Source organism: Salvelinus fontinalis, chromosome 31 (assembly GCF_029448725.1).
Source record: "Salvelinus fontinalis isolate EN_2023a chromosome 31, ASM2944872v1, whole genome shotgun sequence".
Classification (NCBI taxonomy): domain Eukaryota; kingdom Metazoa; phylum Chordata; class Actinopteri; order Salmoniformes; family Salmonidae; genus Salvelinus; species Salvelinus fontinalis.
Window position 1 is genome coordinate 24,930,250 of NC_074695.1, and position 27,892 is coordinate 24,958,141.

General features: G+C 45.8%; 1 protein-coding gene across 1 annotated transcript in view; it reads left to right on the forward strand.

Moving 5' to 3' along the window:
- LOC129829937 (integrin alpha-5-like) overlaps positions 1–27,892 on the forward strand; it is an 86,299-nt gene that overhangs the window by 38,731 nt on the left and 19,676 nt on the right. Inside the window, exons 3-24 of the mRNA XM_055891972.1 lie at positions 1,046–1,146; positions 1,356–1,479; positions 1,996–2,057; positions 2,186–2,231; positions 2,360–2,485; positions 2,767–2,811; positions 3,056–3,099; positions 3,226–3,282; positions 3,928–3,980; positions 4,370–4,575; positions 4,805–4,996; positions 5,113–5,158; positions 5,517–5,630; positions 10,618–10,673; positions 11,101–11,258; positions 12,787–12,924; positions 15,893–15,960; positions 19,492–19,642; positions 19,990–20,082; positions 26,724–26,803; positions 26,987–27,067; positions 27,226–27,331. Of these exons, the coding sequence (XP_055747947.1) occupies positions 1,046–1,146; positions 1,356–1,479; positions 1,996–2,057; positions 2,186–2,231; positions 2,360–2,485; positions 2,767–2,811; positions 3,056–3,099; positions 3,226–3,282; positions 3,928–3,980; positions 4,370–4,575; positions 4,805–4,996; positions 5,113–5,158; positions 5,517–5,630; positions 10,618–10,673; positions 11,101–11,258; positions 12,787–12,924; positions 15,893–15,960; positions 19,492–19,642; positions 19,990–20,082; positions 26,724–26,803; positions 26,987–27,067; positions 27,226–27,331 (2,147 nt within the window). The remainder of the gene's footprint in view (positions 1–1,045; positions 1,147–1,355; positions 1,480–1,995; positions 2,058–2,185; positions 2,232–2,359; positions 2,486–2,766; positions 2,812–3,055; positions 3,100–3,225; positions 3,283–3,927; positions 3,981–4,369; positions 4,576–4,804; positions 4,997–5,112; positions 5,159–5,516; positions 5,631–10,617; positions 10,674–11,100; positions 11,259–12,786; positions 12,925–15,892; positions 15,961–19,491; positions 19,643–19,989; positions 20,083–26,723; positions 26,804–26,986; positions 27,068–27,225; positions 27,332–27,892) is intronic.

The following is a 27,892-nucleotide window of genomic DNA, read 5'->3' on the forward strand; positions in this document are numbered from 1 at the left end:
AAAGTGGAGAGGGAGAGGGAACACTTGCGAGAGAGAGATGCATGCCTAAGAGGTTGCTAGGAAGAAACAGAGCCAGAGCGTTTGTTTTCCTTGGACGCAGTCCCCCCCCCCCCCCCTCTTTCTTTCTTTCCTTCCACCAAGACATGGAGCAGAGCAGGCCCTCGCCCAGAGCTGACACACAGCCTGCAGAGGAGGCTGAAACACAGCCCGCTTTCCTCACATCCACAGGTCACAACCTCTGGCTCACACCACCAGGCCCCCTTCCCCGACAGATAGATATGGCTCTGTTGCAACACTTGTGGTTTAGCGCTGGAGAGTGGTGGGAAAAAAGAAGTGGGCTGGGGTGCGGTTGCTGGGTACAAGTTCCACTGGATACGTCTTGTCCGAATTCCAAGCCTTTAGAATACTTGTTACAGGATGTTTCACGGTATGTACACTGTATAAACCGATTTGTTTGGATTTTGTGTCTCACCATGGCAACACAGATGTTGCATCAGTCTTGCCAATAAAACGTCCTGTTTGAACCTGTTTGAACCTGACTCCTGCAGCCATGTCTTGTCCTGTCACAGAGGCTGCATCCTAAATGGCACTCTATTCCCTGCATAGTGCATGTCTCTGGTCAAGAGTAGCACACTATATAGGGAGTATGGTGCCATTTGGGTCTCAGACAGCGATGGAGTAGAGCTCTGGGTTACAGGCCAGGTGGCCAAACAGAGTCAGGGTCAGTGTGGTCACCAAGAGCTGGACCAGTCAGAGAACTCAGGTTGACATCTGAACAGTGAGGACCAGAGCCATAATGAGGAATATTAGGCTCTGGTGAGCACCAAATACCTTCTAGTTTTCCTCTGTTTCTCTCTGGAAGGTTCTTCATGAGAAACTTGATGTGTGTTAGTGTTTAATGATGCAGTAAGTAAGTCCTGTAGTAGCAGATGTTTGGATGACGTTGTCTGGAGCCTCCAAGAGAAGAACAACAATGATTCATTAGGGGCTTTTTTCAGTCATCACTCATACATTCAGTTTAGTTGTTGTTCTGTCTTCTTCCCAGGGAACCGCATAGTCACTGTCAATGGCACAGATTACCAGGCTGAAGTCAAGTCCCACCAGTGGTTCGGCGCCACCGTCCGTTCCCACGGAGACACCATTCTGGTAAGACGACAGGTTGAGGTTGTCAGTTTACTTTCAATGTTGGTCTCTATAGCCCAGAGTCCCTCAACTGTTATGATGTCTGGCGTTCATGTCAAGGGGTTATATATGTTCATTGTTCCAAGTTTGTCTTAAAGGTCTTTGTCTATTTATTTGTTGTGACTCTATTACAATTTTCACCTCCACTGTGTCTCTCACCCCCCCCCATATAGGCCTGTGCCCCCCTCTACTCCTGGAGAACCAAAGCAGACATGCCCCAGTCAGATACCACGGGAACCTGCTACCTTTCTGTCAAGAACTTCACCAAGTTTGTGGAATATGCTCCCTGTCGCACAGGTAATCCTTCTTGGTTTTTCACAAAGACATCATCCATTTTCTAATGCTCTTCTCTGCCGACCGACTACCCCACTACCCAACTACAGGTTACTCCTGTGGCCTACCTCTGACACGGCAGCTGTCCACACAGCAGGCTATTAGACAGGGGTTAAGTGCTGCGCCTGAAGGCCACAACAGAAGGGATGTATATAGTCTCAAGTACACCTACTGAGTAAACACTTCCAGCGACATCGCACACTAGTTGTGGGGAAAGAATGTACCTTTATCAGATGCAGTCAATTATGTTATCCCGTATTGACCAAGTGTATCCCTACTGCTGGTAATGGCTGGCTGGCTTGGTTCTGTTCACAATACCCAGTTGTCCTCACGTCAAGGTTCAAAATATTTCCAAAATATCTACATTCTGAAGTATTGGTTTAATATGAGGACATTTATAGTTCTTTAAATTAGCTTTTTCAAATCGGAAACATTCATGTCTAAAACTGATGTATCAACCTTTGCCTCTGTTTATTTCAGAATTCATTAACGAGGTTGGTCAGGGCTACTGTCAGGGGGGATTCAGTGCTGATTTCACAAAGGTAACACTCCTAAACACTTCCTCTCAGTTCAGTACCAGAAGTTTATCAAATACTATGGATTGCAAACACACATGATCTCACTCATGATTCTGTCTCTTTCTCTGCTGCTCTCGATCTCTCGCTTTCAGGATGGGAAAGTGGTGCTTGGAGGACCAGGCAGCTTCTTCTGGCAAGGTACAGGGTTTAACAACCCCCCCGGACCACAAGCAAATAAGTTGTAGCAGTATTCTGAAGTTATTTGTGTGAAACCTGAGAGAAACTTTCCATTCACTCCCTGTTTCCTGCTTCCTGTGTCTCCTCAGGTCAGGTGATCTCAGCAGCCAAAGAGGAGATAATCAAGGCGTACTATCCAGGGTACTTCATGCAGTCTGTGGAGGGACAGACCCAGACCAGACAGGCTCAGATCAAATATGACGACAGCTACCACGGTAAGACATTCCTCTCTCGTAATTCTATCACTCTCCTGATCCCTTTGCGTTCCAAACATGCTGGTTTCCTGTGTAGGCTACTTGAGTTTGAGAACTATGATTTGGAAACGTCACCGCGTTCCCTCTAACCCTCTGACCTCTGATAAAAGGTGGATAGATGCAGAGTTGGGCAAAGTACATGTCTTTATCCATAGATTACACTTCAGGAGTAATGGAGGTGTATGGGTTCTGAATGCTTGATATCATATGACTAATGTCTGCTCTCTCTTGTGGCCTTGCAGGTTACTCTGTTGCAGTTGGGGAATTCAGTGGAGATGACGTGGAAGGTAAAGACATCTGTACCGCAGACTTCCACAGGCCTGGCTGCAGGTCAGACAGCCATTAAAGGGTTCAGATTGTTTACTATACCTGAAGTGAACTCAAACTGAACTCACCTACACAATTCTGTCCCGCTACTAAGCTGGAAAGACTGCGATCGCTGGAATTCCAGACGGCTGTGACCTTTGTGATATTTCCCCTCCTAAATCTTCATTTTTTTCTCTGTTTTCCCCCTGTCTGTGCACTTCTCAGATGTTGTGGCTGGGGTCCCAAAAGGGGTCATGCTCTATGGTTTGGTAAGAAAACCTCATCACCGCTCTCATTTTGAGTGGAATATCGTAACACAGGCCTAATACACTATACATATGTTGGACCTCAGCGATTTTGACCATGTGTTCTGTGTGTGTGTCTGCTCTCTGCAGGTGTCTGTTTTAAATGGCACTGATCTGAAGTCCATGCTCAACTACACTGGCGAACAGGTAAGCCACAAACCTCATCTCAAACTCATAGCTGTTTTTTTCAGACAGACTCTGCGGTTCCATAACTAGCTGTTTCTCGTGGCAACTCTTAATTTCCTGAGTCAGTGTATACTGGAACACTGATGATATAAGCAAAATAATTTCCTTTACAAGTCTCTGCTAACTGGATTTCAAGCCATCTGTGGTTTGCTGTAAAGCATAATTATTGAAGTTAAAGTGCAGAAGCAATTTTCTCCAAATGAGCAGCATGATCCTTTCTGCAAATGGAATGGAAATAGCGTGTGCCCCTTTTAATGGTGCTGATTGGTTCAGCTGAGTAAATAAAATCATCCGTGTATTTGCTTACCCTGGGAGTCTGGAAATGAAGCTGTTTCTGTGGCTTTGCTACTTCAGATAGAAATGTATTATACAGACATGACAAAAAAGACTAACTTAACAGCTGCAAGTTAGACCAAGCAAGCACCATCATTTTCATTGACCATTTTGTCTCTGTTAGTAGTCTCTTCTACAGGATCTCTCTTAATTCAAGTAGATTAACTGTCATTTCTGTTAAAGCCCCTTTGCTAAAAAGCAGCTTTTCTATTTTGAGCTTTTTTGAACTCAGATAGATAGTGATGTTGACAATTTGTACTGATGTTTCCTCAGATGGGCTCCTATTTTGGGTATGCTGTGGCCACAGCCGACATCAATAACGACGGGTGAGTTCTCTAAGAGTCGAACATGACATTCTAATGAAACATTGTCATACAGTATGTTCTCGCCCATGAGCAAGATTTAATTTATCCAATAATGTTTTGGGAAAACTCAGTCAACATCAAAAATGAAGAATGAGTAGGAGTCGATTCTCAGACAGCTGACATAGTGGCGTTCTCACCCTTTTTAATGATATGGGTGGTGGTGAGACTGGGTTTCTGACCAATGACTACTTTTATGGGAAATGTGTCTTTTGTGTCTGTACTAGGGTTGAGAAATTGTAAAAAATAATTTACCTAAAGCCTGGGAATTTTAGGAAAGCTTACTGAATTTGCCACATTAGTCTGTACAATGTATATGTCTGTGACCGTGTGTTTCTCTTTCCTCCCCTCAGGATGTCTGACCTGTTGGTGGGAGCTCCCATGTACATGACCCGAGGGTCAGACAGCCGTCTGGAGGAGGTGGGCCGTGTGTACCTCTATCTGCAGCGTGGACCACTAGACCTGAAGCCAACTCTCAACCTGACCGGGACCCAGGTGTTTGGGAGGTTTGGCAGCACCATCGCACCTCTGGGAGACCTCAACCAGGACGGATACAATGGTGAGAGGTGTGGTGGTAATACTGGGGCTTTAAGGGACAGAAGAAAGCATTATTTGATTGAAAAGTGAAACCTTCCCTCTTATGGACCGTTCGTGTGTCAGGTTATTGATTTTGAGACTACATGTCGTTTTTGTTGGTCTCATGTAGTTCATTCCAAGTCCTAGTAGTCTGGAAAGTTCTGAATGATCTCATGGTCTTCTCCTGTTCTCTCCTCTTCTCTGATTGGTAGACTTGGCCATCAGCTGTCCTTTCGGTGGAGAGGACCAGCAGGGATTGGTTCTCATCTACAACGGATTCGCCGGTGGGCTCAGGGACACACCCTCTCAGGTCATAGCTGGCCAATGGGCTTCAGGCACAGTGCCAGCCAGCTTTGGATTCGCACTTCGAGGTGCTAAGGATCAAGACATGAATGGCTACCCAGGTGAGTGACAAGACCAGTGAATGTTTAAAAACATCTCTCATAGTTCTGAGTGTGCTTATACTGTGTACTTGTTGTTTACTTGTAGTCAATGAACTAGAAATGTTTTTTCACAACAGATCTTATTGTTGGTGCTTTTGGAGTTGACAAGGCGATTTTGTACAGGTAATTTCATTTTACTCATAACCTTCTATCTGTCAAACTATTGAGGGATTTTTTTAATAGTAGTAAAAAAATAGTGTTAAGTTAAGAGGTTTACCCAAAGGTCTGCCTCTTTCATATGTAACTTCAGCCCAAAGGTCTGCCTCTATCATATGTAACTTCAGCCCAAAGGTCTGCCTCTATCATATGTAACTTCAGCCCAAAGGTCTGCCTCTATCATATGTAACTTCAGCCCAAAGGTCTGCCTCTATCATATGTAACTTCAGCCCAAAGGTCTGCCTCTATCATATGTAACTTCAGCCCAAAGGTCTGCCTCTATCATATGTAATTTTGGCCTCTGCTCCCATCTAATGTACCACAGATCCCGGCCCATCGTCAACACCAGCGCCTCCCTGACCGTCTACCCCACCATGATCAACCCTGAGGAGAAGAGTTGTTCAGTCAACAACGGCAACACCACCATACCTGTCTCCTGGTAAGCACTGCATCATACCTGTCTCCTGGTAAGCACTGCATCATACCTATCTCCTGGTAAGCACTGCATCATACCTATCTCCTGGTAAACACTGCATCATACCTGTCTCCTGGTAAACACTGCATCATACCTGTCTCCTGGTAAGCACTGCATCATACCTATCTCCTGGTAAGCACTGCATCATACCTATCTCCTGGTAAGTACTGCATCATACCTATCTCCTGGTAAACACTGCATCATACCTATCTCCTGGTAAGTACTGCATCATACCTATCTCCTGGTAAGCACTGCATCATACCTGTCTCCTGGTAAACACTGCATCATACCTATCTCCTGGTAAGCACTGCATCATACCTGTCTCCTGGTAAACACTGCATCATACCTATCTCCTGGTAAGCACTGCATCATACCTATCTCCTGGTAAACACTGCATCATACCTATCTCCTGGTAAGCACTGCATCATACCTGTCTCCTGGTAAGTACTGCATCATACCTGTCTCCTGGTAAACACTGCATCATACCTATCTCCTGGTAAGTACTGCATCATACCTGTCTCCTGGTAAGCACTGCATCATACCTATCTCCTGGTAAGCACTGCATCATACCTGTCTCCTGGTAAACACTGCATCATACCTGTCTCCTGGTAAGCACTGCATCATACCTGTCTCCTGGTAAGCACTGCATCATACCTATCTCCTGGTAAGTACTGCATCATACCTGTCTCCTGGTAAGCACTGCATCATACCTGTCTCCTGGTAAGCACTGCATCATACCTGTCTCCTGGTAAGCACTGCATCATACCTATCTCCTGGTAAGTACTGCATCATACCTGTCTCCTGGTAAGCACTGCATCATACCTGTCTCCTGGTAAACACTGCATCATACCTGTCTCCTGGTAAGTACTGCATCATACCTGTCTCCTGGTAAGTACTGCATCATACCTGTCTCCTGGTAAGCACTGCATCATACCTATCTCCTGGTAAGCACTGCATCATACCTGTCTCCTGGTAAACACTGCATCATACCTGTCTCCTGGTAAACACTGCATCATTCCTATCTCCTGGAAAGCACTGCATCATACCTATCTCCTGGTAAGCACTGCATCATACCTATCTCCTGGTAAGTACTGCATCATACCTGTCTCCTGGTAAGCACTGCATCATACCTGTCTCCTGGTAAGCACTGCATCATACCTATCTCCTGGTAAGCACTGCATCATACCTGTCTCCTGGTAAGCACTGCATCATACCTGTCTCCTGGTAAGCACTGCATCATACCTGTCTCCTGGTAAGCACTGCATCATACCTGTCTCCTGGTAAGCACTGCATCATACCTGTCTCCTGGTAAGCACTGCATCATACCTGTCTCCTGGTAAGCACTGCATCATACCTATCTCCTGGTAAGCACTGCATCATACCTGTCTCCTGGTAAGCACTGCATCATACATGTCTCCTGGTAAGCACTGCATCATACCTATCTCCTGGAAAGCACTGCATCATACCTATCTCCTGGTAAGCACTGCATCATACCTGTCTCCTGGTAAACACTGCATCATACTTGTCTCCTGGTAAACACTGCATCATACCTGTCTCCTGGTAAGCACTGCATCATACCTGTCTCCTGGTAAGCACTGCATCATACCTATCTCCTGGAAAGCACTGCATCATACCTGTCTCCTGGTAAGCACTGCATCATACCTATCTCCTGGTAAACACTGCATCATACCTATCTCCTGGAAAGCACTGCATCATACCTGTCTCCTGGTAAACACTGCATCATACCTATCTCCTGGTAAACACTGCATCATACCTGTCTCCTGGTAAACACTGCATCATACCTGTCTCCTGGTAAGCACTGCATCATACCTGTCTCCTGGTAAGCACTGCATCATACCTGTCTCCTGGTAAGCACTGCATCATACCTATCTCCTGGTAAGCACTGCATCATACCTGTCTCCTGGTAAGCACTGCATCATACCTATCTCCTGGTAAACACTGCATCATACCTATCTCCTGGAAAGCACTGCATCATACCTGTCTCCTGGTAAGCACTGCATCATACCTATCTCCTGGTAAGCACTGCATCATACCTGTCTCCTGGTAAACACTGCATCATACCTGTCTCCTGGTAAGCACTGCATCATACCTATCTCCTGGTAAGTACTGCATCATACCTGTCTCCTGGTAAGCACTGCATCATACCTGTCTCCTGGTAAGCACTGCATCATACCTGTCTCCTGGTAAGTACTGCATCATACCTGTCTCCTGGTAAGCACTGCATCATACCTGTCTCCTGGTAAACACTGCATCATACCTGTCTCCTGGTAAGTACTGCATCATACCTGTCTCCTGGTAAGCACTGCATCATACCTGTCTCCTGGTAAGCACTGCATCATACCTGTCTCCTGGTAAGCACTGCATCATACCTGTCTCCTGGTAAACACTGCATCATACCTGTCTCCTGGTAAACACTGCATCATTCCTATCTCCTGGAAAGCACTGCATCATACCTGTCTCCTGGTAAGCACTGCATCATACCTGTCTCCTGGTAAGCACTGCATCATACCTGTCTCCTGGTAAGCACTGCATCATACCTGTCTCCTGGTAAGCACTGCATCATACCTGTCTCCTGGTAAGCACTGCATCATACCTATCTCCTGGTAAGCACTGCATCATACCTGTCTCCTGGTAAGCACTGCATCATACCTGTCTCCTGGTAAGCACTGCATCATACCTATCTCCTGGAAAGCACTGCATCATACCTATCTCCTGGTAAGCACTGCATCATACCTGTCTCCTGGTAAACACTGCATCATACTTGTCTCCTGGTAAACACTGCATCATACCTGTCTCCTGGTAAGCACTGCATCATACCTGTCTCCTGGTAAGCACTGCATCATACCTATCTCCTGGAAAGCACTGCATCATACCTGTCTCCTGGTAAGCACTGCATCATACCTATCTCCTGGTAAACACTGCATCATACCTATCTCCTGGAAAGCACTGCATCATACCTGTCTCCTGGTAAACACTGCATCATACCTATCTCCTGGTAAACACTGCATCATACCTGTCTCCTGGTAAACACTGCATCATACCTGTCTCCTGGTAAGCACTGCATCATACCTGTCTCCTGGTAAGCACTGCATCATACCTGTCTCCTGGTAAGCACTGCATCATACCTATCTCCTGGAAAGCACTGCATCATACCTGTCTCCTGGTAAGCACTGCATCATACCTATCTCCTGGTAAACACTGCATCATACCTGTCTCCTGGTAAACACTGCATCATACCTGTCTCCTGGTAAGCACTGCATCATACCTGTCTCCTGGTAAGCACTGCATCATACCTGTCTCCTGGTAAGCACTGCATCATACCTGTCTCCTGGTAAGCACTGCATCATACCTATCTCCTGGAAAGCACTGCATCATACCTGTCTCCTGGTAAGCACTGCATCATACCTATCTCCTGGTAAACACTGCATCATACCTATCTCCTGGAAAGCACTGCATCATACCTGTCTCGTGGTAAGCACTGCATCATACCTATCTCGTGGAAAGCACTGCATCATACCTGTCTCCTGGTAAACACTGCATCATACCTATCTCCTGGTAAGTACTGCATCATACCTGTCATGTTGAGTACTTGTCTAGTCTACAGGACCTGAGTGTTGATCAAGGATCAGGTCTCCGTCCATGTTATCTTTTTCAGTATGTTTTAAAAGTGTAAATTGATCCTAGATCAGCAACTCCTACTCTAAGGCAGTTTGTGAATACAGGTGCAGAGTTCATTATCTAAGGGTGTTGTTCTCTAACTGCTGCTTGATTTACAATTGGCACAACAGGAAGGAGTTCCTCAAAACTAGCTCTCATTTGTACTTAGACAGGAAGTCCCATTGAGGACATACTGTATCACTCCACAAGACTAATCATGTTATTTATTTGGGAGACAGTCAGGCTTATCTGGTGGTGGTGACCTGTTGTTATAGCAACTTCATAACAGATGATGTTTCTTCGAGAGGAGCAGGGAATGTGCAGCATTGTACTCATTACCATCCAATGGGAGCAGAAAGAGAACAGCGTTGCTCTGATCTCTGGCTGTGCTGCTCAACATGCTTGACACTGTGTTGGTGTGTCTGCTGCTTCCCCCCTGCATTGCCAGGTGATGGTGGGATGTAGGTGGGGGTGGAGGGAAGGAGGGATAGAGGGGGGAGATGGAGGGAGGGAGGGGTCGGGAAGTTTGCCAGCTGCTTTTGAATGAGTTATTGTTTGGTGTTGGAACACAGCTGGGAAGCGTCAGGATGTGGAGATGCTCTTGTGCAGGTACATACTCCTACACAAACACACACAGGGGTTTCTCCTAGATAGATACAGAAAGAGGGTGTCTATTTTATTCTCTTTTATTTCTTCCTTCCCTTGTATTCTATCAACACTAACTCTGTTTCGCTCCCTTTTTTCCCCCATCGCCGCCTCCCTCTTTCTTTCCAGTCAGTGAGGGTTTGGTTCTAAAGGGCTTGGGTTTGCGTTGCGGACTGTTGGAATCTGTGACTGATGTCATGGGGGAGAGAGAGAGAGAGAGAGAGCTCTGAGCCCGTACACATATAGACACTGACTGACTGTGCTGTCTGTGGGGATACATGAGATGATGTTCAATTTCACCCTCTTTAACTCAGCCATTCCAGGCTGGAGAGCTGAGGATGAGTGGGCACGCCACGGTATTAACTTGGCTGGCTACACCATAGAGATGCCTTTCCTAACTTTACCCATATGACTAGCCATTACTTCATATCATACAGTGTTACCCATTATACCACTTGGCTTGTCTTGTTAGATATCTGAAGACGGATTTGAGAGGAAGAGGAAGTATGGAAGGAAGAGCGTGAATGAGTGAGCTGTCTGTGTGTTTCTATGTATGTTGTTTGCATGTTTGTGGCATGAATGCTTTCCTAATCGTGTCTCTGTTATGTCTCTCCTCTGTTCTAAACAGTGTCAACCTGAGTTTCTGCCTCTCTGCCGATGGGAAGTACCTACCAAACAACCTAGGTGAGCCGACTGTCCTCATCTGGTCCAGATGACGTACAATACCATATTACAAACTCTCAATTGCACACGAATATCAGATGTGCACACAACGTTGTGTATGTTGAAATACTTTTCTGATGCTTTGTATTGTATTGTATTGTGACAAAGATATGAGGAGCAGTGTCAGGCTTCCATAATCCCCATATCTGCTCTGATCCTTTTAATGATTTCCAATCAAAGCACTAGGCTCCTCTTTGTTCATACACAACCCCAGCAATTATTCCACTAATCAGCCCTCTATGCATATAGTTACTGTGCTAGGTGCCATATGGTAAACAAACTACATAGTCTGGATTCTCTATTCGCTTGAGATTATGCAAGTTAGTTTTAATGTGATGGTGTGTAAAACAATAGCACATTCATGGTTGTGTGTATGTGTGTGTTCCAGGCTTCCTGGTAGAGGTGCAGTTGGACCGTCTGAAACACATGCAGAATGGAGGGGTGAAGAGGGCTCTGTTTGTAGACTCCCAGCAGGCAATGCTTCAGAGGAGTGTGAGAGTGCGGAGCGGAGAGCGTGTGTGTCACGAGACCAAGATCTACCTGAGGGTAAGTCTGCTCTACCCAAAATTACAACCAAGTAATTGCACCATTACCACAAAAATGGAAGAGGAAAGTGGAAGGGGAAAAAGTAAGAACTGGTCTGTCGGCATTAAAGACCATCATTGGTTAAAGAAAATTGTGATCAATAAAAAAGTATACCAGTTTCATTTAAGGACCAAATAATTGACAGCCGTGCCATATAGATTGCAAAATAGTTGGGAATAGATTTTTGACGTACTGATTCCATGGCACATGGGCTCCCGTGTGGCGCAGCAGTGTAAGACACTGCATCTCAGTGCTTGAGGTGTCACTACACACCCCCTGGTTCGAATCAAGGCTCTACCTCAATCGGCCGTGATTGGGAGTCCCATAGGGCGGCGCACAATTGGCCCAGCGTCGTCCAGGTTTGGCAGGTGTAGGCCGTCATTGTAAATAAGAATTTGTTTTTACCTGACTTGCCTGGTTAAATAAAGGTTAAATAAAAAATAAAAATAAACATGGTTTTTGAACTGATATGCAAAACGATGCCAGATTCAAAACTTAGAATTTTTCTATGTAAATTATTATACAGAATTCTTGCAACCAACATAATGTCATTTATATGGGGGATACAACCTTCCCAGCTAAGTAGATTTAGCTGCGAAGAGGCAGAATCATTAGATCATTTGTTTTGGTACTGTCCATGTGTAGCTTGTTTTTGGTCACAGATAACACTACTGGGTGATCTAAAAAGTCATAGTCAATCGATCAATAATATAATATTACTTTTAGCAAAAATGTTTATTTTCAATATACAATCTGTAGAAACAATGAGAATAGGAAGGTTCAGAACTTTTGTGAAACATCACAGCACCGTTGAAAAATATATAACAAATAGAAATCCAATATGGATGGTGTTAAGAGATAGATGGGAGGGGTTGAATGGAGCTGAAGGTTGGGACTAATAACAACAAGATAACTCATGTAAAACATACTGTGTCCGTAAAACCTATATATGTAAGAACTTTTTTGAAAGAGCACAGTTTAGTATATACATCTCTCTCTCTGTCTCTCTCTGTCTCTCTCTGTCTATATCTGTCTCTGTACCTCTCTCTATCTGTCTCTGTCCCTCTATCTGTCTCTGTCCCTCTATCTGTCTCTGTCCCTCTATCTGTCCCTCTATCTGTCTCTGTCTCTATCTGTCTCTGTCTCTATCTGTCTCTGTCTCTATCTGTCTCTGTCTCTGTCTGTCTCTGTCTCTATCTGTCTCTGTCTCTATCTGTCTCTCTCCCTCTCTCTCTCTATCTCTGTCTCTCTCGGTCTCTGTATCTGTCTCTCTCTCTGTCTATCTATCTGTCTCTCTCTATATGTCTATCTATCTGCCTCTGCCTCTCTATCTGTCTCTCTCTCTATCTGTCTCTATCTGTCTCTCTATCTGTCTCTGTCTCTCTATCTGTCTCTGTCTCTCTCTCTGTCTGTATCTGTCTCTCTCTCTGTCTGTATCTGTCTCTCTCTCTGTCTCTCTATCTGTCTCTCTGTCTCTATCTGACTGCAGGATGACAAGGAGTTCAGAGATAAGCTCTCCTCCATCTACATCTCCCTCAACTTCAGTCTGGATCCTCAGGCAGCGTTCGACTCCCACGGACTCAGACCCATCCTTAACTACCAGACCACCGAGCTCATCGAGCAGAAGGTACTTCAATACACCCCCCCTCTGTCTAACTATGACAGCCCCAGCACCCCCACAGCACTGCTGACCCCCAGCACCACTGACCACCCTGCACAGCAACCCACAGCACCACTGATCCCCCAGTACAACAACCCCACAGCACCACTGACCACCCCAGCCATCACCCCCGCAGCACTCCTGACCCCCAGCACGCCCTCCCGCCCTTCTGTCTGACCCCCAGCGCAGCACTCCAACCCTGGAGGACTACTCTGAGTCAACAGCCCCTGTATCTCTGGTGGTGGAGCACTGCACATGTTTTAATGAACAAGGCTTAGTGAAGGCGTGGCTGGAAATCCATTCACTCACTTAGAGGTGATGGTAATGTTTTCACCTTGACCAGGCCTCCCCCTTCCTTCCCTCTCCCCCACACACACCCTCAGAAAGACTAAGGCTGCTCTCCTAGTTGATTTCCAAACCGCTCTGCTGGGAAGGGGTCCAGAGGGTCTGGAAAGCAGTTTTCAACAGAAGAAATGTGAGGCATGTGCACACTATGGTGGAGAGAGAGTTTGAGTTTGACTGCCCCTCCAGGAATAGCAGCTTTCAGCCCAGATAGGCTGTGTAATGGTTGATAAGTCGTGTTCCGACTGAGGGGTGCACAGTCAGACACACGGGGTTAATAGATATTTCTGGGTGGGGCCAATGGGGTGCTTCGCTCGCAGCACACAGGCCATGTGCCATCTGGTGTAGATTTGTCTGAATTTTTCCAGTTTTCTCCTGGCAGGCAGAGAGAGGGAGAGAGACGTGAGCAGGGCTCAACGTGTGGGCTGCCTGCCTTCAGCTGTGGCATGCTGGATCATATGGCAGAAATGTGGACACTGACTCAAGTAACAAATTTGATGACTTGAGTCTCAACTTAATAGAAAATAAAATAACTTGAGACTTAAGACTGATGACTTGAAATGATCTGTCCGGGTTTTGAACGTTTTGTGGCACAGAGTCTCCGTGGATTACTTTCCACACAGCCAGACACAGTAACCGCAGCCTCTCTCTCCCTCTGTATTTCACTCTCTCTGTATTTATTTATTTCTCTTCATCTCTCTCCCTCTGTATTTCACTCTCTGTATTTATTTACCACCCTTCATCTCTCTCCCTCTGTATTTCACTCTCTCTGTATTTATTTATCTCTCTTCATCTCTCTCCCTCTGTATTTCACACTCTCTGTATTTATTTATCTCCCTTCATCTCTCTCCCTCTGTATTTCTGTCTCTCTCCCTCTGAGCAGGGCAGGACTGAGCCCTGTCCTTGGTGTCTCCTTGTTGTATCAAAGCTGCTGGGGCCTCTTCAGATCTGCTGTGTTGTACTTACACTACATCTAAATACTGAACTCTAAAAATTCTGTTGTAGTACTGAAACTGAACTTCAGAGTGGGGCTCGAATAACCCATGTGTGTCTATGATGGGGGGGTTAGTAGTGTAAAGCTGCTGACATATTTCATTAATCATGGATACCCATTGTGAATGTAACACCGTGTAGGGGGTGATTACTGACTACCGCCTGGATTTAATCACATGCACCATGCTTTATTATGGATTTCACTATATGGCATCGTATGTACTGGGCTGGCAGTTGTGGTTTACCCCGGTTCTCACACCCTCTGGTTGCCGAGTGAGAGCTCACTGATGCCTCTGTGTAGTTTCAGAGTTTCTCTGTAATGTGCTCCACATGTTGCCGTGAAGCCGGGGCACTGTCAGTTGATATTTCTTAGCTTCAGCGAGGATAGGAACCTGTAACTTTTTCTCTGACTGACTGGGTCTGACTGTGGGCACACTGAGGGGGCAGAGTGAGCTGGAGGTTACTATGGTTACCCTGCTTTCCCTTAATTAGAACCCCTGGTTGTGTAATGACAGGGGAGGCGCTGAGCTCTTTCTAATCTCCCTCAACTTCTATTTATTATCCTCATTGTCATCTAAAGCATCATGATCATCACACTGTGATGGAATCACACAGGGAAACCATTACCTACGCTAAACCTGCTACACACACACACATGTTCAGTGGTTATTGCACCCTGTCCTGCTTCATGTCTTTCTGGTCATTCCACCGTAGCGTCTAGGCCTCAAGATCACCCTGGCCTAAAGGCGTTGGCATGATTCCCAGCTGAAACAGTTCGGAAGAGTTTGTGCACATATTATGTCAACATTTTGTGACGTTTTTGTTTGTTTTAGACTTCAGTGAGTGTTTTTTCGGCTGTTCGGGCACACAATTTTCTTTCTAGAGGCACGCCGAAGTTTGTAGCCGAATCAGACACGCACTACAAACAGGGAGGAGGATAGACTACTGGATCCCCACCAGGTACAGCCTGTGATTGGCTGACCAGGTCATATGACTCTAGCCAGGGGAGAGTGTTCTGGAAGGTCCCAACGTAGTAGCCAGGGCCAGAGGTGTGAAACCGGGGGATGGTAGTCACTGCTGAGCTGGAGAGTTTCCCTCTAAATGTTGTGCCTCTGTGTCCCAGGCCAGAGAGAGGGGTTAAAACAGAGGTTTTGATCACACAGTCAGACGTGATCTTGAGCTTTTCCTGCCTTCTTATTGAGCCATTTCCCCCAAAAGGGAAGTGAAGTCAGACATGGGGCTGAATTAGTGTTATTTGTGTCATCACACACAGTCATACAGTCTATAACCTTCCCCGGGAGAGAGGACTGTTAACAGTAGTATTACACATGTCTGGTCTGTAGTGATGACACTCTACTCGGGGGACGATGGGCGGTTGAAGGTTGGACTGGAATATATTCCTCATTATTGGCTAAACGACATGTCCCGTCCCGCTACAGTCACTCTATTGTATGTTTACCATCAAAGCAAAGTGTGTCTAATTCTCTGTGTGAATTCTAATTGAAAGAAGTGTAGGCTTCATTTTTAACGGGGCCTGTGTGATTATGTATACGCTCTGTCACTGTTTAATGTGTTCCTCTCATCTTCTTCCCTCCTCCAGGCCCAGATTCTGCTGGACTGTGGAGAAGACAACATCTGTGTTCCTGACTTAAAGCTGGCGGTGCACGGGTGAGTTAGTCCCTTCATTTCCTTCTCTATAAGTCCTAGACCATACACGGCTCAGGACATCCACTGGATCAGGAGAATATAGCTATGTATGGTCAACTGTGAGCCAGGTTGTATGTAGTAAGTGAACTTTTCACCCCACTATGCAGATGAGTCGGCCTTGTTGTTGTTTTGATCTGATGGGTAAGTAAAGCTGTGTCGTGCTTAGAAGTAGAATAGAATACAGTATATACATATGAGATGAGTAAAGCAGTATGTAAACATTATTCAACTATCTATTAAAGTGACCAGTGATTCCATGTTTATGTATATAGGGCAGCAGCCTCTAAGCTGCAGGATTGAATAACCAGGTGGTAGCCGGCTAGTGATGGCTATTTAACAGTCTGATGGCCTTGAGATAGAAGCTGATTTTCAGTCTCTCGGTCCCAGCTTTGATGCACCTGTACTGACCTCGCCTTCTGGATGATAGCGGGGTGAACAGGCCGTGGCTCGGGTGGTTGATGTCCTGTGACATCAGGTGATGTAGGTGTCGTGGAGGGCAGGCTGGTGATGTGTTGGGCAGACGACACCACCCACTGGAGAGCCCTGTGTTGGGCAGACGACACCACCCACTGGAGAGCCCTGTGTTGGGCAGACGACACCACCCACTGGAGAGCCCTGTGTTGGGCAGACGACACCACCCACTGGAGAGCCCTGTGTTGGGCAGACGACACCACCCACTGGAGAGCCCTGTGTTGGGCAGACGACACCACCCACTGGAGAGCCCTGTGTTGGGCAGACGACACCACCCACTGGAGAGCCCTGTGTTGGGCAGACGACACCACCCACTGGAGAGCCCTGTGTTGGGCAGACGACACCACCCACTGGAGAGCCCTGTGTTGGGCAGACGACACCACCCACTGGAGAGCCCTGTGTTGGGCAGACGACACCACCCACTGGAGAGCCCTGTGTTGGGCAGACGACACCACCCACTTGGGAGCCCTGTGTTGGGCAGACGACACCACCCACTGGAGAGCCCTGTGTTTGGCAGACGACACCACCCACTGGAGAGCCCTGTGTTTGGCAGACGACACCACCCACTGGAGAGTCCTGTGTTGGGCAGACGACACCACCCACTGGAGAGCCCTGTGTTTGGCAGACGACACCACCCACTGGAGAGCCCTGTGTTTGGCAGACGACACCACCCACTGGAGAGTCCTGTGTTGGGCAGACGACACCACCCACTGGAGAGCCCTGTGTTGGGCAGACGACACCACCCACTGGAGAGCCCTGTGTTGGGCAGACGACACCACCCACTGGAGAGCCCTGTGTTGGGCAGACGACACCACCCACTGGAGAGCCCTGTGTTGGGCAGACGACACCACCCACTGGAGAGCCCTGTGGTTGCGGCGGTGCATTTGCCGTACCAGGCAGTGATACAGCCCGACAGAATGCTCTCAATTTTGCATCTATAAAAGTTTGTGAGGGTTTTAGGGGCCAAGCCAAATTTCTTCAGCCTCCTGAGGTTGAAGAGGTGCTGTAGCGTCTTCTTCACCACACTGTCTGTGTGGGTGGACCATTTCAGATCGTCAGTGATGTGTACGCAGAGGAACTTAATGCTTTTCACCTTCTCCTCTGCTTTTTCCTGGAGTCCATGATCAGCTCCTTCGTTTTGTTGACGTTGATGGAGAGGTTATTTTCCTGGCACCAGTGCGCCAGGGCCCTCACCTCCTCCCTGTAGGCTGTCTTATCATTGTTGGTAATCAGGCCTACTGCTGTTGTGTCGTCTGCAAACTTGATGATTGAGTTGGAGACGTGTGGCCACGCAGTCATGGGTGAACAGGGAGTACAGGAGGGGGCTGAGCACACACCCTTGTGGGGCCCCTGTGTTGAGGATCAGTGAAGTGGAGATGTTGTTTCCTACCTTCACCACCTGGGGGCAGCCTGTCAGGAAGTTGCATAGGGCGGGGTTCAGACCCAGAGCTCTGAGTATGATGATGAGCTTGGAGGCTACTATGGTGTTGAAGGCTGAGCTATAGTCAATGAACAGCGTTCTTACATAGGTATTCCTCTTGTCCAGATGGGATAGGTCAGTGTGCATTCCAATGGCGATTGCATCGTCTGTGGATCTATTGGGGCGGTAAGTAAATTGAAGTGGGTCTAGAGTGTCAGGTAAGGTAGAGGTGATATGATCCTTAACTAGCCTCTCATTGAACTTCATGATGACAGAAGTGAGTGCTACAGGGCGATAGTGAGTTCAGGTGAGGAAAATCATAATGCATTAACTGTCTTTGGCAGTTAGATGATAGTGCTGCATTCATTTCAATACTTTGTATAATAGTAGCTTGGGGCAAAGGGTCAATTATGAAATTCCCAGCAATGTATCCGAGACATATCCTTCATTCGTGTAGTTGATATTTCTACTGTTTTCCTGCCAAGGCACACAACCTGTTCCACCAATACCCCAGAGGAAAGGTTTTTGTTTTTTGTGGATTCTTTCAATGTTAGCCCTTTGTTTTCTTTAAAGGGAAAATCCACTCAAACTATTTAGGAATTTTTCCACTTGATACAGTCCCAAACTGTTTTGTATGTCAGCAGTCAAGTTTTCAAGATATTGGACTTTCAAGAAGTGTCCCTGGCTGTTGGAGTCTGACTAGGCTGGCTGGCTGTTTTAGTCTGACTTGGCTGGCTGTAGGAGGCTGGCTGGCTGGCTGGCTGTAGGAGGCTGGCTGGCTGTAGGAGGCTGGCTGGCTGTAGGAGGCTGGCTGGCTGTAGGAGGCTGGCTGGCTGTAGGAGGCTGGCTGGCTGTAGGAGGCTGACTAGTCTGGCTGGCTGTATGAGGCTGACTAGGCTGGCTGGCTGTAGGAGGCTGACTAGGCTGGCTGGCTGTAGGAGGCTGACTAGGCTGGCTGGCTGTAGGAGGCTGACTAGGCTGGCTGGCTGACTGGCCAGCAGAAGATCAGTGTTTGAAATATGGTCCATGTTGCTTCCTCTCTGCCTGGTTTTATGAGTTCAGCTGTAATTAGAAGCGTCTGTGTGGCCCTTGTATGAAATTCCTCTCTCATTGTGTTCAGAGAGGGAGAGAGCTGGAGGGAGAGATGGAGGGGAAGGGGGATATGTTTTAAAGTCCTAGTCTGTGCTCTTTCGCATGTATGACTTTATTGCTACATTGGAAAAGTTTTGTGTGAGGGTGATGCAGGGGGAGGGAAGGGGGTCAAGGGGAGGGGGAGGGAATTTCCTGAGATGAATCTATGTGATGTGCTTTGGGCTGTGTCCCATTCTGAATCCCGGCTCTAAATCAGCCTGATATGTATAGCAGAAAGCCTGAACAGGGAAGAGGAAGAGACAAAGCACAAAGTATCAGGCTATAGCAACAAAACATGTTAGTGGCCAGACTGCTATTGCCAACTACTATGTGAACTGTACACAAAGCTTTAACAGTTTTCTCTCCCACCTCTCTGTGCTTATGTACCCTCAGAGACCCGACACCCCTTGACCTGACCTCTGACCCCTGACCCTATTAGTAATCAATTTCTGGTTTTGTTGGTCCATCAGGGACAGGAAGGAAGTGTACCTAGGTGACGACAATTTACTGAGCTTGACTTTCAACGCGCGGAACGAGGGTGAAGGTGGGGCCTATGAGGCTGAACTGTATGTGGTGTTACCTCCTGAAGCAGACTACAGCGGTATAGCTCGCAATAACGAGGTGAGAGCACATACTAAACATTCAGCTCACCCCAGCATTTCTATTAGATATGGAGGCTCCCAGTCTATTGGCTTTAAGACTTACAATGATAGATTTATTGGGAGGAGGACTGTTATGGAAGTTATGAAAACTTTAAATGGAACCAAATGTTCTTGAGTTATGAAACGTTTTATAATGTTGCTGACTGCTGCCATCTTTAACACGTCATCTTGCAAAATAGATTTTAGCTAATTGAGAGTAGCCTATTTACATAAGGATTAAATAATACAATGAGTCTAAAGATTGTAAATATCTTTCTTCTCTATTGTGTTCTAATTTCAAAATATTTTCTCTTCTTTCTCACCCAGAGCCTGACCCAGCTGACCTGTAGCTACGAGGCTGAGAACCAGACCCGCTACCTCAGCTGTGACCTGGGCAATCCCATGAAGTCTGGCACCAGCGTAAGTCAAGGATTTAGGTTCTGCTCGCCCTTTCTGAAAGTGTTAGTTATGAGTAGGGCCAGGAGTATTTGCTGGTTAGGTCACATGGGTGGAAAACAGGAGCAGTTCTGTCTCTTGAAGTGAAAACATTATTGACGTTTCAGCAGTGGTGGGCCGTCAGGGCCAGCAAGGCCTTTTCTGCTGGCCTAAACATCATCAGAATATAATATTTTTTTTAAATATATTTTCCCACAAATATGTATTCAATTATTCCCCAGAGTAAGAGTTATACTCTTCATTTCATAGCTTTCCTCTTGGTTGCACTGCTTCCAGCCCCAGGTTGAGATTTTGAGGGCTGGTCTTTATGTTAGATCTTTTATCCAATCATATTCAGCCATCATGTGTTACCAGGGTTCTAAAATCTGCCCTCAGGCCTTCAGAATCAACAGTGCGGGCGCTTGTAGCTTATAGTGAATGGAAATGAAAATTTAGTGTCAACCAATCAGCTTTAGAGTTGGCTATTCTACGCCTTCTGGCTGGCTCCAGTGTTACACAGGAGCCAGCTAGCAGGCGTAGTGCGTGCACGTCTTTTGATTGGATTACCAATATTGAGAGGCAGGTCCTATGGAGATCTAGGAAACTGAATTTGATAAACGAATTAATTTGCGTACTACTAAGCTGTTTTTTCAACCCACAATGGCGGAAGGAGGAGAAGATATCGATTTGGTCGAGGATATAATTATAACGCCATTCTCAAGACAAACTTTTCAAGAAAAGTTAGACATTGTAAGGAGAGGTCGCCCGACGCCACAAAGCCTGTCACAGGCGGGAAAGTGCTTCGTTCGCTCGCCACTTTCAAAGTTTCAACTAGGAGCGCTGTCAATGGCTCACAGGCTCCTTGGCTCCGAGAAGCACTGCAAACTGTACTGCTGGGAATGCCTATTATTTGCAAGTGATCGATTTGGTGTTTGGAGCCACACTGGCTTTGCAAACTTGAGTTGTCTAACCAAGGCAGCAACGAGACACTAAAGTACGGCTGGGCACTAACAACCAATGGTGCTTTTGAAAACTTTTGGGGACACCGGAGTGGATCAACAGCTCAAAGAACAAACGCGCAGGGCAACGGAGCTGCACAATGAAAAGGTGAAGGGAAATATTGAAAAGACTCATTGATTGTGTCATGTTTTTGGGTAAACACTGTTTACCCAAAAATGTCAATTTGTCAATTTCAAGGTGACGCAACGCCTGGTTATACTGCGTTTCTGTCTAAATGTATAGTTTCTAGAGCCATGGCATCATAATGAGGTGGATTAATTCGGGTGGGACTGTGTAGTACCTCACTGAAGGCCCAGTCCCCAGGCACGCCACTGCAAAGTACGGCTGGGCACTTACAAGCAATGGTGCTTTTGAAAACTTTTGGGGACACCCGAGTGGATCTACAGCTCAACGAACAAGTGCGCAGGGCAACGGAGCTGCACAATGAAAAGGTGAAGAAAAATAGGGAAATATTGAAAAGACTCATTGATTGTGTCATGTTTTTGGGTAAACAGGAACTTTCATTTAGGGGACACGATGAAAGTGCTGACTCCACAAACAAAGGGAACTACGTGGAGCTTCTTTCTTTTCTTTCTGAAAGCAACACAGATTTACAATACCACCTGTCCACTAACAAAGTGTTCATTGGGACGTCAGGCAAAATACAAAATGACCTAATTTATGCTATTTCTGAAGTTATGGGAGAAGAGATCAAAATGGAGATTAAAAAAGCTCCCTTTGTTGCTGTTATGGTGGACGAGACAACAGATGTGGGAAATGCAGCACAGCTCTCACTCGTCCTGCGTTATGTGACGGACACAGGAGTCAAAGAGCGATCAGATTTGAAGATGTGGCAAGCGAGCTGAAGACATTGCCGCTCTTATTTTCCGTTTCTTGGAGGAAAATGAATGTAGTCTGGATAAAGTTGTGGCACAGTGTTTTGATGGCGCAGCAGTCATGGCATCTGGACTCAATGGGGTGTAGGCTAAAGTTAAGGAGAGGGGACCGATGGCCTTATTCATTCACTGCTATGCACATCGACTAAATGTAGTACTGACTCAAGGAGCCTCAAAGCTTAACGAATGCAAGGTCTTCTTTGCCAACCTCAATGGCCTTGCAGCATTTTTCTCACGATCACCTAAGCGCACGCAACTGCTGGAGGACATCTGCAAGCGTCGTCTTCCTAAGGTTGCACCAACGAGGTGGCAATATACATCTAGATTGGTCAATGCAGTCTTTGAAAAGAGAGTTGCCCTAAAGGAGCTGTTTAACCACTTACTGGAACATGACGGGGATACTGTGCTTATGGCTGATGGATTTAATGCACGTTTGGATGATTTTGAGTTTTGTTTTTTGCTTGAAACATTCAATGGGATTTTTAATTATTCAGATGTGCTTTTTGGAATTCTACAGACACAAACTTTGGATGTACAATTCTGCCTGACAAGGGTGAACGAGTTTTGTGACACAATTGAGCGAGAGAGGCGCAGGTTCAGTCAAATCTACGATGACACAGCGCGCATCTCAAGTTCACCCAGCGCACGCAGAGGCCCAGCACAAGGAGACCCTCGCACATACTACCAACAACTCCACAGCAATATTCTGGACAACATTCTTTGCCAGATACGAAACAGGTTTCAAGACCACGAAAAAGTAATGTTTCTCTCCCTCCTGGACCCCCAGCACTTTCAGACCTACCGGAAAAAAATCCCGCAAACAGCCTTCTCCAGCTTAACAGAGAGTCACGGAACACTGTTTGACCTATCCAAGCTAAAAACAGAACTGACTGTAATGTATGCTATGACTGATTTTGAAGGGAAAAGTCCCTCTGATCTCCTTGATTTCCTTAAGCAGAAAAATCTGAATGAGGACATGGGGCAACTTTACACATTGGCATGTGTGACAGTGACTATCCCTGTGTCCACGGCTTCTGTCGAGCGGTCATTCACGGCCTTAACCTGTTTGGGCTGCAAGCCCGAAATCGGACGAAAATGACAACAGCTGCAGGGCGCGAAATTCAAAATCTATTTTTTTTAAATATTTAACTTTTACACATTAACAAGTCCAATACAGCATTTGAAAGATAAACATCTTGTCAATCCAGCCAACATGTCCGATTTTTTTAAATGTTTTACAGAGAAAACACCACATATATTTATGTTAGCTCACCACCAAATACAAAAGTGGACAGACACGTATGGATATGATTATGAAGTATGAATTATGATTCAAGTAGCATGCACAAGCCAACCGAAATAAACTAAAACCAACCTAAAGAGCCCAGAAAAAACTACCTCAGATGACAGTCATATAACATGTTACACAATAAATCTATGTTTTGTTCATAAAAAGTGCATATTTTAGCTATAAATCAGTTTTACATTGATGCTACCCAAAAATGCTAACACATAGCTAGAGTCTGAATCCAGACGGGAGTAGCCAGAGAAAATACATACACCAACGTCGGCTACTAATTACACCTCATAAAACATTTCAGAAAAACATATGGTGGATAGCTAATGAAAGACAGATATCGTGTGAATAAAGCCAACATTTCCGATTTTTGAAGTGTTTTACAGCGAAAACACAATATATCGTTATATTAGCTAACAACATAAGCTAGCATAAGTCAGCACTAGCATTGGTCAAGCGCTAGCCTAGCACAGTTAGCCCACTTAGCACAGCACAGCTCAACAGATATATGAAAAAGCATCCCAAATTGGGTCTTATCTTTGTTGATATTCCATCAGAATGTTGTAACGGGGTCCAATGTCCAGTAGAGTCTTTAGTTGGGTTCCAGAACGAATTATTTCCCTCTTTGGTTAGCAAGCACAATAGCATTGCGGCGCTACACAGCGTTTCTTCAAAAAATTCTTCCGTCGTATCACATCTAAAGTCCAGAATAAATTGCAATAATATAATTAAAGTATATTGAAAAAACATACTTTAGGATGATTTTGTGACATGTATCAAATAATATCGTAGTCAGACATCATATTCACCGTTATCTACCTTGTTCCAGAAGCCGAGACCAAATTATGCTTCGCGCCCGGAATTTTTTTTTAACTGCGCAGGTCTCACAAGAAGGTGTGTTATTCAGTCCATGGACGAGATATTCGACTCCTTTCAATTCTCACTTCCGCATTACAGCCTGACGAAGCCGTGTGACGTGTTCCTATGGTCCCAAGTCAAAGGGCCTTTTATAGAGAAGGTCTTAAAGAGACACATCGCATTTTGGAAATCTCAATTCGGCTGGGAAAATGGCTGTAAAAATATTTCTGTTCGACTTAGAGAAACAATTCAAACCTTTTTAGAAACTATAGACTGTTATCTATCCAACAGTAGTAAATATATGCATATTGGAAAATAAAAAGTTTCTTAGGAGGCCGTTTGAAAATGTGCACACATTTTCCAGTTTTTTCAATATTCAGCTTGCAGCCCAAACAGGTTAAAGCGAATCAAAACGTATTCCAGAAATGCTACTGGACAGACTCGGCTTTCAGCATTAGCCTCCATGTCGATAGAAAAGGACTTATTGGTGGAACTAAAACGCACAGATAGACTGTACAACAGAGTCATTGAAGTCTTCTTGAGGAAAGAAAGGAGCAAGGATTTTGTGTTCAAATAATCAGTCTTTGGTGAGTAGGAATACAATGCATTTGATTTTTTATTAAATGTGCATGTATGTTTCTCATTTTATTTCGTTAATATTAAATAGCCTATATATTAACAAAATAAATTGGCAAATAGCCTATTTTGCAAATTATTTGTTTTCTTTCTTTTATTTTCAGTGAATAGTTATGTGTCTTTATCATCATGGTGAAACTGCTTTGGGTGCGACAATGCGCTGTTTAGTGAACACACTGTATTTTTTTGGGGGGGGGCTTAAAGCTCAAAGTTTGTGGACCAGAAATGGATAGAAGAAGAATATTAATATAACTCTGTTGCACTCGACTATGTTCTTGCCTATTAGTTGAACTGTACTGTATTGTACTCTTCCCCTGCAATTCTCTGAATAAAAATGTCAATTTCAAGGTGACGCAACGCCTGGTTATACTGCGTTTATGTCTAAATGTATAGTGTCTAGAGCCATGGCATCATAATGATGGTAATAAGAGGTGGATTAATTCGGGTGGGATTGTGTAGGACCTCACTGAAGGCCCAGGCCCACGGCACGCCACTGCGTTTCAGCCATCTTGTTCTCAATCAGAATGAGGTCACATGGACCTAAAAAGATACTCCCGCTCTGGTCCTACTCAAGACCTTTCTGAAGCGCATTGATTATGAATAGGGCGACTAGGTTTTCCTGATTAGGTCACATGATCCTGGCCCTACTCATAAGCAATATCCTTCATTAGTTCTGATGAGTGGTGATGACCAGTGGAATAGTGCGCTAGCCCTCTGAGATTTGTTTAGTGGTGGAAAACAGTCATCGGAGCTATGCAGAGAATCCCTTTTTTCTCCTGTGTGAAGGAAGGGATTGTGTTGTGCTATCGAGGGGTTGGTAGAGAACTGGACAGGAAAGACTTTCTTGTCATGTTACATCAGTGTTCAGAGAGGAAGTTCCTGTCCGGTTAGCAGGAAGCTGGTCTACGTCCCTGCTGAGCAGAGGTTCCCTCCTAATGACCTGCTGGTCGTGGGCAGTGGGTTGCTGTGGGTTTGTAGTGTGTCTGACTGCAGAGGAAGACTGTAAAGTGGACGTTGGTGGAGAGGTTTTTCTGATAAAATGGTTTTATTTCAAGTGTAAACTAAAGTTGAAAAACTTTAGTATGCAACAAATACATAGTGTATATATAGATCCTGCCATTGTAATACTCATTGTGTGCACTGATGATACCTAGCCTAGTTTGTCCCTGGAGTGGATTAGTGTTAATTCAGAATTGCATATATACAGACAGATGATATGGATTAATATATTCATTGAGCCAGGGAGAAACCAGCATTTTTATGAGCAGTATTTTCATTGTTTTAACATTGCACACACACACACACACACACACACACACACACACACACACACACACACACACACACACACACACACACACACACACACACACACACACACACACACACACACACACACACACACACACACACACACACACACACACACACAGTTAAATAGTAAAAGCTTTAACCTTGCTGGTCTACTGATTGCAATTAATGTGCTGTACGTGCGTGTGGTTTGGATGGAAAATAAAAGTGGCATGCCATTCCAATGGAGAAAAGGGCAGCAGAACAGAATGCTGTAACCAAGAACTCCCAGACCTGCATGCCCAGGTGTATACCACCCAGACAGACAGGCAGACAGACAGATAGACAGAGAGTACTGATTGATGGATCTCTGAACAGAACAACAGAATTGGGAGGAGAGAAGAGAAGAGGCAAAACCTGTTAGCCTGGTGGGAACCCCCCCCCCCCCCCCCCCGGTGTGCTAATGTCTGCTCACTGTCTCTGTCCTGTATGTGTAAAAAAAAAAATAATAGTAACAAAACAGTGCAGAGGTTCCCTCACAAGGTTGGCTCTGTTCTGTTGGTTGCAATATCCCTTAGCCATTGGTACTTCTGTCTCTCTTACATCATGTTGGGGCTGAAGTCCTTGACCACGTTGCTTCTCATCTGCAGCTGTGGGCAGGCCTGCGTTTCACTGTGCCACGACTGAAGGACACACGCAAGACGGTTCAGTTTGAGCTGCAGATCCGCAGGTATGACTCACAGTTACCTCTCCTCTCTAAGCATATGTTTGTCCTGGGACTATAACTGGACATGTGTTTGTGTCATTGACCAAATAATTGAAGGCTCAACTTTCCAAGGCACGCTTACCAGACAGTTGCTGATAGGTGTGTATTCTGTACTTCCCCACCCTCTCTCTCTCCCTATTTCCACAGTAAAAATGAGAATAATTCCCACAGTGAGGTGGTGCCCTACAAGCTGGAGGTGGTTGTCCAGGCCGATGTTATTTTACAGGGGTGAGTTCAGAGGAAAGTCTGGCGGTGTTAGAAAACCTTTTGGAACTGCATAAAAGTGCTATTCTTTAACCCCTCAAACACACACACAGTCACTCACTCTCTCGCTGCTATCTTCTCTCTGCTATCTCTCGTTATCTCTGCTCTCTCTCTTTTTGAAGTGTCTCCCGGCCAGACAAGGTCTTCTTTCCTCCCCCCAACTGGAAGGTCTCCAAGACCCCCCAGGAGGAGCAGGACATTGGGCCTGTAGTCCAACACGTCTATGAAGTAAGGAGCCAGAGGGTTGGGGTTGGGGTTGGGCAGGTTAGGATTAGGGTGGGAAGATCCAATGGAACATTCAATGCATAGAAAAAGGGAAGTGCATCAAAACCGTCAGTGGACATTCTCTTTTTTCAATGTAAGCAGCCAGAGGCCCTCCAGGAGGCTAGCTGCTAGCCGGCTGGACAGGCAGAGTCATCGGGATGTAGCACAGGGTTCTATACAGAAGACACTGGCCTTTAGCAGGTCTGTAGTAGCAGGTAGTACTTCCCAGACAGTGGCCTTTGTGTAGAAGCACACCAGACAGACACTACTTCCTGGAGAAGCTGAGAAGCACACCAGACGGACACTACTTCCTGGGGAAGCTGAGAAGCAAACCAAACAGGCACTACTTCCTGGAGAAGCTGAGAAGCACACCAGACGGACACTACTTCCTGGGGAAGCTGAGAAGCAAACCAAACAGGCACTACTTCCTGGAGAAGCTGAGAAGCACACCAGACGGACACTACTTCCTGGCGAAGTAGAGAAGCACACCAGATGGACACTACTTCAAATCGTATTAGTCACATT